The 12625-nt window shown below is 52.3% G+C and overlaps 5 protein-coding genes across 5 annotated transcripts; 2 read left to right on the forward strand and 3 right to left on the reverse strand.

The window, feature by feature from the left end:
• Positions 1-309: 309 nt before the first annotated feature.
• Positions 310-4292, reverse strand: BO97DRAFT_407476 (peroxidase/cytochrome P450 family protein; the record flags this gene model as incomplete). The annotated part of the gene is made up of 7 exons (XM_025695648.1): positions 3832-4292; positions 3683-3780; positions 3574-3622; positions 3329-3521; positions 1098-3276; positions 901-1027; positions 310-828 (listed from the first exon to the last, which is right to left on the reverse strand). Coding segments are annotated over exons 1-7 (3238 nt in total), but the record flags the coding sequence as incomplete, so codon positions are not given.
• A 1429-nt stretch (positions 4293-5721) lies between these two features.
• On the forward strand, positions 5722-7451 carry BO97DRAFT_374106 (trans-2-enoyl-CoA reductase (NADPH) TSC13). The gene is made up of 3 exons (XM_025692924.1): positions 5722-6071; positions 6137-6352; positions 6458-7451. Exons 1-3 carry the CDS (start codon positions 6041-6043, stop codon positions 7138-7140), a joined length of 930 nt encoding a protein of 309 aa, XP_025548870.1. The 5' UTR covers positions 5722-6040; the 3' UTR covers positions 7141-7451.
• BO97DRAFT_395698 (putative alpha-1,6-mannosyltransferase subunit) lies at positions 7432-8879 on the reverse strand. Its single transcript, XM_025694043.1, has 3 exons — positions 8525-8879; positions 7999-8432; positions 7432-7878 (listed from the first exon to the last, which is right to left on the reverse strand). Exons 1-3 carry the CDS (start codon positions 8814-8816, stop codon positions 7648-7650), a joined length of 957 nt encoding a protein of 318 aa, XP_025548871.1. The 5' UTR covers positions 8817-8879; the 3' UTR covers positions 7432-7647.
• Positions 8880-9284: 405 nt separating this feature from the next.
• BO97DRAFT_407480 (mitochondrial 54S ribosomal protein bL28m) lies at positions 9285-10381 on the reverse strand. Its single transcript, XM_025695649.1, has one exon. The coding sequence runs from the start codon at positions 10253-10255 to the stop codon at positions 9605-9607; it is 651 nt and encodes a 216-aa protein (XP_025548872.1). The 5' UTR covers positions 10256-10381; the 3' UTR covers positions 9285-9604.
• A 137-nt stretch (positions 10382-10518) lies between these two features.
• Positions 10519-12600, forward strand: rvb1 (RuvB family ATP-dependent DNA helicase pontin). The gene is made up of 4 exons (XM_025695650.1): positions 10519-10846; positions 10940-11159; positions 11260-11807; positions 11885-12600. Exons 1-4 carry the CDS (start codon positions 10703-10705, stop codon positions 12347-12349), a joined length of 1377 nt encoding a protein of 458 aa, XP_025548873.1. The 5' UTR covers positions 10519-10702; the 3' UTR covers positions 12350-12600.
• Positions 12601-12625: the final 25 nt, after the last annotated feature.

Below are 12625 nucleotides of genomic sequence, written 5' to 3' on the forward strand. Positions count from 1 at the left end.
TATGATACCCCATGGTCACTCACTTACTAGTTAGGTAGCATATCAAGACAAGTCATTCATTGAATCAGTGCTACATCTACTACTCTGGTTAATCACACCGTGTTACTCGTAGTTAGTAATATGCTTGTATTATCCATCTTAGGCTATTGCTGCTAGGGTAACTTGATATATACTCCCCTAAAGCCCTATTTCGCATTCAGATCAATGAGAATGTTCAACCTTAGATCCGCTCACTCTGACACTTGACGCCTTCCAGTTTCTAGCCAGTTCAATTATCAGTTAGTTCATTTAGATTTTATCTCGAAATTTGTGACATGAGTGGATACCGATAAGGCTGGGCTTGGGAACAGATGCATCAGGCAACGCAAAGAAATCCATTCAACTCAAGTCTTCTGGCACTGGGCAACAGAATCAAAGGCAAAGACAGTTTATATATGGACAGGCTAATCCAGCACACTATATTACACACTGAAGTATTTTTGCCAATTCCGCCAACCCTTAGTTCATTGCAAGAGGCGGCAGCTCTCCGTCCCACTGGATCTTCATTGTGGAAGGGAAGGGCCAGAAACTGCTCTGATCGGCAGTCATGTAAATAGTTATCCCTCCGTGGCTTGGGATCTTCTTTAACTGGCCTTGAGGGCCAGGAGCACGTCGGAGACCATTCAAGCCGCATACAACCTTAAACATAGTCGTGAGTGCAAGCTTGCAGAGACTCATGCCAAGACATTGGTGCGGTCCCCATCCGAAGTGAGCATATGCGCTCATGTCACGGTCAAGCCTGACCGTCTCGGGCTCCGGAAAACAGACGGGATCCCTGGAAGCGGCAACCTGTCATGCAATGTTAGCACATCCGTGTAAGGGTGTTACGTCGGGATTTCTGAGCCCCTATGGTTCACTTACCAAGTTGCAATACACCAACTGGCCGGACTTCAATGTCAATTTCTTCCCGGCATCTTCAATCACCGTAGGCTTTGCTACATAACGTGGCAAGGCCACGGAGGAGCGCAGACGAGCACCTTCCATGAAGCTGCAGCGAGTTGTTAGTACCAATGATGGATATTCGATGTCAGCAACTCTGGAGGTGAGGTAGATCTTACTATCTTAGCAATAGGTCATCGGCTTCAGGTGTATCTTCCTTAGCAAGCCGATTGATCTCTGGCAGATGAACTGAGCCCTCTTCTGACAAATAGTAGTCAAGACATTGCGAGAAGAGTTGGGCCTGGTTGGCGACCATTCCGCCCGCAGTCGGCAGAATGTGAGTCCAAACGATTTCTACCGGAGAAATCTGACTTTCGAGCAGGCGCTGGATCATGTGAGTACCATATTCGCTTAGAATATCATGCCGATGCAGACTGTGAACCAGGCTCTGAATGTAACCAGCATTCCTGACAAAATCGACATTGGCCATCGTGAGCTCTCCGAGCTGCTGCGTCACGCTCCGTGCACCTTGATTAAGCTCGAACGACTTTCCAACATCTGCGTCGTAGAAGATCGACGCGAACACAAGAGCCATAATCTCATAAAGCTCTTGCTCGGTAAAAACACCCCTTGGGTTCGATGAGGTCTTTAACGGCAGAGAGAACACATTCGCGCAGAAATGAACCTGCGCGAGATTGGCGACATCGCGAACAATATCGACCTGATTGACACCTGCTATCTGATAGGAATGCTGATGCAAAAGTTTCAAAGTGATGTTCTCGTAGAACCTTTTAGTCTCACTCTCCCACTTGTCACGGTAGAGAGCTGTTCCCATCATCCTCCGGGACGCAGCATTTGGTGGTTTGTCTCCGGACAGCATGAAGTCCCGACCGTGAGGTTGGCTATTGTGACGCATAAGAAACTCAATCTTCTTGCCCCATGTAACCTTGAAAGTCTCTTGATCGCTGAGGATAGCCATGCAAGCGGCGTTCGAGGAGATGAATTGAGGAGGTAAGGTGAGACTGGGCCGGTCCCAGCTGTAGTCGTCAAACCGACCCAAATCCTTAAGAATCTTTTCGTTCTCGGATGGAATGACAAGAGGAAAATGAGCATAGACGGAGTTACCGGCAAAGGTGTTGGGGAATGCACGCAAGACAAGCTTGTAAAAAACATGTCCTTGATCGACAGTGTCCTGGTATTGGATCTCTTTGTATGCCCAGTTCGTGAGATTTTTCGGCGTATAGTCAACAGTGTAGAAACGATCACCGCGGACCAATGCCACGGCATCGGAGAGGATAGCTCTCGATATTGTGTAGTTAGTACACAAACCGCTTCCAGGGATTGTCGACTCTTTCGCGTCTTCCACAATAATGCCTGGGTAGATCTCCACCAGGTCGGGATGCTCGTACAGCCTCTTGAGCTGACCGGAGATATATGGGTCAGAGTTGATCTCCTCAAATGTCTTGTAAGGAGTGAGATTGAAGTATTTCCGGAACTCGTTCAATGTGGCTAAGTTCCAGGAACGGGCCTGCATGATGCCCAGGGCTTCAATGTTGCGGAAGACTGAAGGAACATTCGATGCCCCAAAGGCACCTGCGCAGTCCTCAACACTGTCTGCAAACAGCTTGGCGAGTTCACCTTCGTCCAATGACCCGTCTTCCTTGCGCTGTAACCCAGCAAATGGGCGCTCTGAAGGTTCTGCCGGTAGGCGAGCTTCCCACTGACCAACCCCTCGCAGAAACTCTCGTAAAGAAATGTGCTCCGGTTCCTTCCCGGGGAACAGCTCGCGATACATATCCTGCGTCCATTTTTCATCACGTTTGGAGATACAAGAGTGCCAGCGATATACGAGGTTGAACTCAGCAGAAACCTGATTGCCAGTTGCCTGTGCCGGTGCCTCGCCAAGAAGACCATCTTGCATCTCTGCGCGAGGATCTAAGCTCCAAGTGCTGTCTGTTCGATTGATGTTCAAGATCGTGCGGACGTAGTCTTTCAATATGATGTTGATATACAGACCGCAGGTCACCAGCCGGGCAGTCTGGAAGAGGTCGTTGTCGTATTTCGCATATGCTTTAGCATTTGACTCATCTGGTTTAGTGAAGCGGCCACCCTCATTGATGGTAGCCAAGTTCTCGGCCACATAATTATGGAACCGATTGAACATGATCAGAAGGACGCCGACACCTGGAGGAAAGCCCAGGATACGTTTGCTCGAGAAGCAGTCCGGCTTCAATCTTCCATCCTTGAAAGTCCTTACTTGATTTTGCTCGTCTTGATTGTTGCCGTAAAGTGGCGAGAGATCCAGGTAAGAAGAGGTCAAGCTCACGGTATAATCTTTGCGGTCCGTTTGGAAAAGATCTCGAAGCTTGTCAGTTTCACTTCAGAAAATGAACCAAATCTTCAGACTTACCGTGAATAATAATAGACGCAAGGTAGAACAAGATGCTTGAGATCTTGTTTGGGTGCTCCTTATAATCCTTCCGCTCTAAAAGAGAGGCAAAAAGGGTCTCGGCCTCTGGGAGAGAAGGAGATTGCATAGTCGTTGGGCGCACAGATCTGGCATAGTGAGAGCCAGCAGCACCAATGTGGGGCCATAAGTAGTTCTGAATGGTCAGTATGAGTCTCTTCGATCGAAGACTTGAAGTAGATACATACATTGCCTGAGCCGTCCGCTTGCCGATACACGTAGTCTGAACCGAGATAGCTACCGTTGGTGTAAGTTTCATGGTTTGCACGTGGTCTCTGTTCCTTTCAATCCACTTACGAGACTGGCGGGTGCTCCAGGTCGTTCCAAAGTTGTTTGAGGAAGGTGTTTGTCAAGGTCTTCGCATTCCGCGAGGTAGAAGGTAGGCCGGAAGCGAGCTAAAGAAGGGTTAGATGGCCCAGCTTTAAATAGAGAAACAATTCACTGACTTGAATCACCCGCTCCATGATATAGTGTCTATCATTGAGCGGCTCCCCTGTTGCAGTATCTTTAACAATCTCCAAAATGGCCTTGATGTTGTCAAGGTCAACATGGCCAAGGTCCTTGATGAACCCTGTCTGCACCTGCTCAGTGACGTATGTCCCATCGCCCGTCGTCGTAGGCAATGGCCGTAAAGATGCTGAAATAACCTTTTCAACCTGGGATATTTTAGTCCCAAAGCCGTTTAGGAGGGTTTGGTCCTGCTTGGTAGCCATGGCGGGCTATCTCAAGCCGTGTAGTATACAAGCGGGCGATCCTTCACACTGCGGTAGGTCTCAGTTATTTGCTTCGGAATATCCTTTCGCAAGAATGCCCATGCCAATTGAGCCGTCGGTCCCACCCGACTCCCCGGAAAATTTGCTTGCTGGCCTGTTCCAAAGTACGAGAACGAAGAACGCATCGGGATAATCTGGCTCACCTGGTGGTAGAAAACTAAATCCGGATAAGGCAACCAAGCAACCGAAGAATGTGGAGGCAATGCCAAATGCGGGGAGAAATCGCCCAGGCACAGTAAACAATCACTATAGCCTAAACGCACCGACTTCAGAAATCAACAAGCTATAAGTGCGTGACAAGTTGGCCAGCAGCAAGCAAATGCGATCGGTAGGGGAGGAGGAAATTTATGCTCCTTTATAGGATTGGATCAATATCAGCATGGTGGCTGTGGAGAGAAGGAGTCGGCGACCCCGATACGAGCGAATAAGAAATTACGGCATGAGAGGCATTTGGTATCTTGTTTAGGCGAAGAATGCCCCATGAGGAGTGCTAGCCCGACAACATTCTGATTCGTGTGTATGAGAAAAAGGACAAATGAGACTTGTTCCAGCTGGGGTTTACGCCACGCGCTGAGCTGACAGGTAACTTGGTTGTGATCAGGCGTGCCTTAGCGGGACATTGAAGGGAAGAGGCGCCATGGTCTAGATGGAGGAAAGGATCGGTAAAGACCGAGGGAGGGCCCCTAGGGAGGCGATGCAAACGTGGAGAACTCGTAAATTCGGTCTCTAGACTGCGTTAGGTTTTCTTAACCGGTGGGCAGTTTGAATTGTGCAGCTGGAGCTCTCAAGTCGTCCACGCGGGTGGCACAGACAATTCCAGGTTGATATTCCCCATGAGAGACCGGCCTTCAATACTCAATTGGAGGAGAGGGTGGTTAACGACATTGTGGACAGTAAACCCGATCGAGTCCGTTGATCGAGTCCGTTGAAACTCATGGGATCCTGGGTCTGAGTTGCTGCGCGTAATGACCGCGTGGTACGTACAGCGAACCCAAGACGACTGTTTGTTTGCTTGATGCTGATGGATGGTAGTATCTAGTGGTTATCAATTGGAGCATTGCCATTTGAGGGATGGGGCTCAGAGTGCCCAGTGCTGGGGAACGCCTGACACTAAAATGGTCGCTAAACGTGCTAGGAAACGACCGATGAGAGGAAAGGCTGGCTGACAGGCCGACACTAAAGCGACGCTATTTGAATTTCGGGAAGCTAGACTAGCCCGTCGCAACATTAGCAGTCATGTATGGAAGGAATCAAAGGGTGTTCAGTCAAGCAAAGAGAAATGAAAAATACATAATAAAAAGTCTGGACTGTTGTTTCTCCGCCGTATTGGTTGACTATCACATGGACCCCAAGTCTTGTACTGTACCAAGCATGGTGCCATCACTCGTTCAGCCTTGCTGCACCTTTTTTTTTCTCAGGCAGGACAGCTGACTCAGGCAGTGCAGAAGCAATACGAGTGGAGGTTGCCATCCGAATCCGGCCCGGGGATCCTTCAAAGTTTCAGCTGAAAATGACGAGCAATAAATTAAAGGAATAAATTGAATCTCCATAATAGGCCGTCCATAGACTCCATACTCCATTATCTCCGTCCATCATGGATCCTCCGTCTATGCGGCTGAAGGGCGGTGAGCCACGTGATGGTTCCTGAGGCCCGGAAGCCGAGGCAGCAAGCAGACTTACCCAGTCCAGTAAGCGCCATAAGCTGCAGCATCCGTTCTTCTTCAACCAAAAGTTAGGGTAATTTTCGCGCATCTCCGACTTCTCCTCAGCCCTCCCTCACGTCTTGATTTCGACAAACGAAGTCATCATCATTGGTCGTCATTGATTACTATTAGCGGAGTGCTCCATCTTCCAGCTCGTTCACCCTTCCAGCCGCATCTCAATGGCGATCACATTAGTTGTTGAGCCCCGGGGTATGTCATCCCCAACCGAATTTATGTACTCGTTACACCATTGACTGACACCAATATCCTACCAGGTAAACCCATCAAGAAGCTCCCCAGGGAGCTCCAGGTGGCCTCCGATGCCTCGACCGAGGAGATCTACAAGGCATTGGCCAAAGCTTCCAATTTCTCCATCCACCGTCTCCGCGTCACCAAGGGAAGCGACCGGACGCTCGTTCCCAACGCGAAAGAAACGACCGTTGATAGCACCGGCCTGAAGGAAAGGAGTGTGATCCACGTCAAGGACCTAGGTATGGCGCTCGCGCGCCCCCCCCCCCCCCCCCCCCCCCCCCCCCCCCCCCCCCCCCTTTCTCTTGGGAATCCAACGAAATAACCCAACCTCCCCCTCCTCCCAGGCCCTCAACTAGGATGGCGCACCGTCTACTTAATCGAATACCTGGGCCCGCTCATCATCCCGTACCTCTTCCTTTATCCGCTCCGCCCATACATCTACTTCAACTTCGCGCAGCCGCTGCCCACGCCCTCAGACTTCCAGCGGCTGGTATGCGCCTTGCTCACGGTGCACTTCATCAAGCGCGAGTATGAGACGATCTTCGTGCACCGCTTCAGCAACGCGACGATGCCGGCACGCAACATCGTCAAGAACAGCGGCCACTACTGGGTGCTGGCGGGCGCCAACATCGCCTACTGGGTGTTCCGGCCGGACAGTCCTGCGGTGGTCCGCGACCAGGACCCCTTCCTGCTGTACACGGGGCTGGCGCTCTTCGTCTTCGGCGAGCTGGCCAACCTGAACGCGCACTGCATCCTGCGCGACCTGCGCCGGCCCGGCACCACCGAGCGCGGCATCCCGCGCGGCTTCGGCTTCAGCGTCGTCACCTGCCCCAACTACTTCTTCGAGATCGTCGCCTGGGTCGGTGTATACCTGCTCAGCGGCCTCAGCTGGAGCGTTCTTTTGTTCATCGTCGTCGGCTCCGCCCAGATGGCTATCTGGGCCAAGAAGAAGGAGCGCCGCTACCGCAAGGAATTCGGCGACAAGTACAAGCGCAAGCGCTTCGCTCTCTTCCCTGGTCTTGTTTAGGGCTCAGTGGGGTGTTGGGCCGGAACGACAGGGGCAGACGAAAACAGAGTTTCCTGCAAGAATTGCACACGTCAGAAAGGAACCTGGTTTCCGCCTCGGTGTATTTTTTTTATTGATCCTACATTTTATATGCAATGGATGAGACATGGCCACGAAGTCTGCCCCTAGTGGTTGGGGTAGTTGAGTTCTCACACAATCTAAGTCGGGCTTATCGCCTGACACCTACTCCGCATGACAGTTGTGCGCTGCATTCGAGCTTAATGTTCCAATTGTTCTTCATGAGCTTTCCTAATGAGCAAACAATACAACACGAAGAAAAGAAGTAGTTCCAGTCCAGCCTATAATAATACACCCGCTCGCTCTATGTGGGACATCCTTAACAAACGCCGCAGAAACACCGGAAAGATAAAATAGAAGCAAGGAACACGGGTTCGCGCCCATCCCCAGCCCACAGTTACACAACTCCGGAACCCAGCTAGTGAAAGCAAACCCCCAGTTGGCAACCCGTCACTCGGTCTTCAACTTGGTCTGCCAAAGGCGATAGTACGGCTCCACCTCCCTCTCACAGCTCCGCCTCGTATCGGTGTCACAGCCAAGGAATCGGATGACAAAATCACCGTCCTTGTATACACCGTTCGCCGCCGCCGCCGTGCAATCCTTGCTGTAGGCATTAATGGTTCGCTGAGGAAGGAGCGCCAAACGGGCGAGAATGGTCGGATGCCATTGGATGATGTGATCCTACAAATGCGACCGATGAGGTGAGTTTATGAACGGTAACACAGAAGTAATAAGAGCCACGAAGGGCCAAAAATAAAAGAAGAAGCAGCAGTAGCAGAAGAAAAAGACAGCCCGTCTTACCAACACATGTGTCTCCGCCTTCGCGAAGTTATGACTCCGATACAATGGATCAAACCATAAGTCGAGGAAGAACTTGGCGAATTCCCCTTGGCGGAGCACAAAACTCCCAGGGCTCATATCCTCGTTGTCGGTGGTGATGATCAGGTCGACGTCCTCGGGGTGGACATGCGAGAAGGTCTTGATGATGCTGTCGGGCGGCACGACGGAGACCTCCTTGAGCATGAGCGACTCGAGTCGCTTTTTGTCGAGGATGTGCGACGCGAGCGATTTGCTCGGGTTCATGATCAGGGCGTGCGCATCGAGGTGGAAGAAGTACTGCGAGTAAGGGTGGGAGGCCATCGCATGCCGGACGGCCGGGATGATCGCCCAGCTTTGCGGCGAGTCGCCGATCGAGGACTCGTAGTCGGATGTGTTGGCGAAGAAATTCGTATATCCTGATTGGCAGCGATTTCGTCAGCTTGGGTGAAACAAGAAGGGGAAAGGTTTGTGTCTATGTATCAAGTGGTCTGCTTTTCGGGCCACTCACCATGACGCTTCGCGTAGTCTTCTCGGTTCTTTACGATCTTCTGGATGTACTCGTCGCTGAACCTCACGCGGTCTAACACCGTGACAATGACAACACCGGAGGTGCCAGCGGATACTGCCGTGGTTCCAGTGCTTGTGTAGAAGAGTTGAGAGAGAAGGAAGAATATGGTGAGGAGCGCAACGGCTAAGATGGCGACGGCTTTGAGCTGTTTCCTGCGCTGTAACGAGAATCGCGAGGATCGTCCGTACACAGGAGTTATCGGGGCCCTCCGCGGAGGTAAAGCGAACTGCATGATGGTGAAATCTGTCCCAGCGATCGGATGCCGGGCGACTGAGGAGAAAGAGGTCGTTGGAGGAGAGGCTGGATAGTGCGTAAGTACTCCGGTCGGACAAAGCGTCGCCGCATGGAAATGGGTCGTTCTGCCGCTTCCGGCTGTCGATCCGCGCGGGTCTTCGGTTGGTCCGAGATATCGCAACATTCCAACCACGAGAGCGGATCCCGAGTCAGTCCTAAGTAAGTAGTCTCGGCGGTGGATAAGTGCTGAGATATTATTAGTGTTGACTGTCGAGACAAGCCTGGCAGTCTGCGCAGTCGTCTTTAATAAGAGTATATCGATTCGCAACGCGAAAAATCGCCCATGACTCTTGGGCCAACACTTCACATACATGCAATAGTACATCTACTTGCTTTCCTGCGCGCTAGAGATCGTCTATCTCCCAAAACCTCAGCTAGGAGGAAGCCCGTACTAGACGACCGAGAACCTTATTCCAATACCATTGGTCAAGATGATAGAAAGTATAAATACACCAAAACGAAATCAAATCATGCTAGGTCCATGTAATCCATGTAAGAAAAGGAAAGCCAGACATCTATACAGTTTCTCTTCACATAACCGGCCAGCTAGACGGATAACTGACACAGTCTGCTCCAGACTGTCGAAACATGGTCGCAAATAGATATAATACAACAGACGCCCTCATCCGCTGGTCTCTCACCCCGGATGTTTCAAACGAATCCCAAGCCCGACTCAGAAACCCCCGACACTCTTCATGTTGCACACCCCGCTTCTCACTATCCCTCTCAGTATTGCTTCTCATTGAGCGTAGGCTTCGTCATTTCCTTGATGTTCGTCAAATCCCCCGCGCCGGCCTCCGCCTTCGCCTTCCTCTCGGCCTCCTTCTGCGCCACAAACTCCTCGAAGGTGGGAGGTCTTGGAAGACCAAGATTCTTCCGTTCATATTTAAACAGCTCCTGCATCTTGGGGGTCTGCATCACGCGCCACCGCAGCTCCCAGCCGAAAACACCCAGCTCCTTGATCCGGCCCGGGTGGTCGCCCAGGAGGTAGTTATCGAGGGAGCCCGCTTTCCGGATCGTCCTCAATGCCTTCCGCGTCACCTTAATGAAGAGATCCTCTTCGAGGGCGTCGCTATAAAGCTTCATGCGGCGAACGTTGGGCTTCCAGGACCGGCGGGTCTTGCCTTCGTTCTTGCCCTTGGAGATCTTGTTGCCGAATTGGATCGTCACGCCGCCGTAGAGACCGGAATTCGACTGCTTGTAGACATAGTTGGGACCGTACGGATAGGGTGGGATATAGTCCGGGAGTTGTTTCGTCTTCTGTGCGGGCAGTGTCGTCGAGAAGGAGCGCCTCGCGGTGTTGAGGGAAAGGTTGCGAAAAGCCGCAGAGAGGGAGAAGGGGAGGGACATGGCCGAGCGAGTCTGTAAGCCCGCCATCGTGGATTCGTAAATATCAAAAGAGGTCAATTCGGCTCTTGACCATGACAGAACTCTGCCAGATGCGAGTTTCGGGCACGGAGGAGGGAGAATGAGTCCAAGCTGGCAATCAACTAAAGGTTCAAGGTTCAATCGGACGCACTCCGGTGGGCAGTGGGAGAAAGAATTTGGGTCTGTTGCGGCTGACCGCCTTGGCCACGGCCCGCTCTCATTGATCGATCGGAATTTCCGCCCAGCAGCAAGCACCTGGAAGTGCTCAGTATCATCTATCCAAACCGACCGATTGAATCCCTCCATCTTTCCTCAGTTCATCGTCCCTCTCCGTACTCCGATCGGTTAGCTCACTGCAGCACTCCTCGGACCTCCAAACCTCTCGACACTAATCCCCTTGACCCTCATCTATCGCCTTCTCTGTGGCCTTCTGAGCGAGGTCGCAATCCCTTCACCATGGTCCAGATCAGTGAAGTGAAGGGCAATTCGCGCGAGAACAGAACAGCCGCGCATACGCACATCAAGGGTCTCGGACTCCGGTCAGACGGTACCGCAGAAGTATCCGGCGATGGCTTCGTTGGACAAGGTGCTGCCCGTGAGGTATGCGACACAACCCTGCTTTTCTCAAACATACTATTTTACCTCACAATAAAGACGCAACCGTCGGCTAACGATCAGGAAATCTTCTCATAGGCATGCGGTGTGGTAGTCGACCTGATCAAGGCGAAGAAGATGGCCGGCCGTGCCGTGCTCTTGGCCGGTGGTCCTGGTACAGGCAAGACAGCACTGGCTCTTGCGGTATCACAAGAACTGGGTACCAAGGTCCCGTTCTGCCCTATTGTCGGCAGTGAGATCTACTCTGCTGAAGTGAAGAAGACGGAGGCGCTTATGGAGAACTTCCGGAGAGCAATTGGTAAGTTAGCCAGCCCTCATCGTCCGCTGTTGCTGCTCAATTGGGATCAAGCGACCCAAGATCGCGCACGTGTGGGCTAACTCTTTTGTCCATCAACAAGGTCTCCGTGTCCGCGAAACCAAGGAAGTTTACGAAGGAGAAGTGACGGAGCTCACGCCCGAGGAAACCGAGAACCCACTGGGCGGATACGGCCGGACGATCAGCCACCTGATCATCGGACTGAAGTCGGCCAAGGGCACCAAGAAGCTGCGCCTGGACCCCAGCATCTACGAAGCCATCCAGAAGGAGCGGGTGACTGTGGGCGACGTCATCTACATTGAAGCGAACACGGGCGCCTGCAAGCGAGTGGGACGGTCGGACGCGTACGCGACCGAGTTTGATCTGGAGGCGGAGGAGTACGTCCCCGTACCGAAGGGCGAGGTGCACAAGAAGAAGGAGATCGTGCAGGACGTGACGCTACACGACCTCGATATGGCCAATGCCCGGCCGCAAGGTGGACAGGACGTGATGAGCATGATGGGCCAGCTGATGAAGCCCAAGAAGACCGAGATCACGGACAAGTTGCGCCAGGAGATCAACAAGGTCGTCAACCGCTACATCGACCAAGGAGTTGCCGAGCTGGTGCCTGGTGTTCTGTTCATCGACGAGGTATGTTCTTCTTATCATCCCGAACTTCTTACATTCCCGGTCGTATCTCTAACGCAAACGATTACCACCCCCACCAGGTCCACATGCTCGACATCGAATGCTTCACGTACCTCAACCGGGCCCTCGAATCCAGCATCTCCCCCATCGTCATCCTCGCCTCCAACCGCGGCCACACCGTCATCCGCGGCACGGACGACATCTCGGCCGCGCACGGCATCCCTCCCGACCTCCTCGCCCGTCTCCTCATCATCCCCACCCACCCGTACACTCCCGACGAGATCAAGACCATCATCCGCTTGCGCGCCAAGACGGAAGGTATCACCATCACCGACCCGGCCCTGGACAAGGTTTCGGATCACGGCAGCAAGGTCAGTCTGCGCTACGCCCTGCAACTGTTGACGCCCGCCAGCATCCTGGCCCGGGTCAACGGACGGCCCGGTGGCATCGAGGAGGCCGACGTGGCCGAGGTCGAAGATCTCTTCATCGATGCCAAGAGAAGCGCTTTGATCGTCAGCCAGGACGACGAAAAATTCCTGAAATAGATGATACTTTCGGAGTGGGGCTCCACTGTGATTTGGAGTTTAATGAATTGTGAGCTTTTCAAGGTCGGGCCTAGGCTTCTTTTTTCTTTTTTTTGTTCTGTAGTTGGGATGCACGGGGCGGGAACATTAATGGCAAAACCTAAATTTCATGCTTAGCTGGCAACATGTATACCATGTCTACAACCGTGTGTGATGGATGTGTATGTTTCTAGCCGAGGAGCAGCCAAGTGTAATATCTCAATGAGCCCTTGGCTCGAATTCGATACAAAACGAACC

The sequence above is a fragment of the Aspergillus homomorphus genome, assembly GCF_003184865.1.
Source record: "Aspergillus homomorphus CBS 101889 unplaced genomic scaffold BO97scaffold_35, whole genome shotgun sequence".
Lineage (NCBI taxonomy): Eukaryota > Fungi > Ascomycota > Eurotiomycetes > Eurotiales > Aspergillaceae > Aspergillus > Aspergillus homomorphus.

Coding starts and splice junctions, on each gene's coding strand:
- BO97DRAFT_395698 (XM_025694043.1), bottom strand. CDS start 8,816: ATGCAGTTCGCTTTACCTCCGCGGAGGGCCCCGATAACTCCTGTGTAC. Junction 8,433..8,524: donor AGACTACGCGAAGCGTCATG/GTGAGTGGCCCG, acceptor GCTGCCAATCAG/GATATACGAATTTCTTCGCC. Junction 7,879..7,998: donor AGGCGGAGACACATGTGTTG/GTAAGACGGGCT, acceptor TCGCATTTGTAG/GATCACATCATCCAATGGCA.
- BO97DRAFT_374106 (XM_025692924.1), top strand. CDS start 6,041: ATGGCGATCACATTAGTTGTTGAGCCCCGGG. Junction 6,072..6,136: donor ATTAGTTGTTGAGCCCCGGG/GTATGTCATCCC, acceptor ATATCCTACCAG/GTAAACCCATCAAGAAGCTC. Junction 6,353..6,457: donor GATCCACGTCAAGGACCTAG/GTATGGCGCTCG, acceptor CCCTCCTCCCAG/GCCCTCAACTAGGATGGCGC.
- BO97DRAFT_407480 (XM_025695649.1), bottom strand. CDS start 10,255: ATGGCGGGCTTACAGACTCGCTCGGCCATGTCCCTCCCCTTCTCCCTC.
- rvb1 (XM_025695650.1), top strand. CDS start 10,703: ATGGTCCAGATCAGTGAAGTGAAGGGCAATTCGCGCGAGAACAGAACA. Junction 11,160..11,259: donor GAACTTCCGGAGAGCAATTG/GTAAGTTAGCCA, acceptor TCCATCAACAAG/GTCTCCGTGTCCGCGAAACC. Junction 11,808..11,884: donor GTGTTCTGTTCATCGACGAG/GTATGTTCTTCT, acceptor CACCCCCACCAG/GTCCACATGCTCGACATCGA.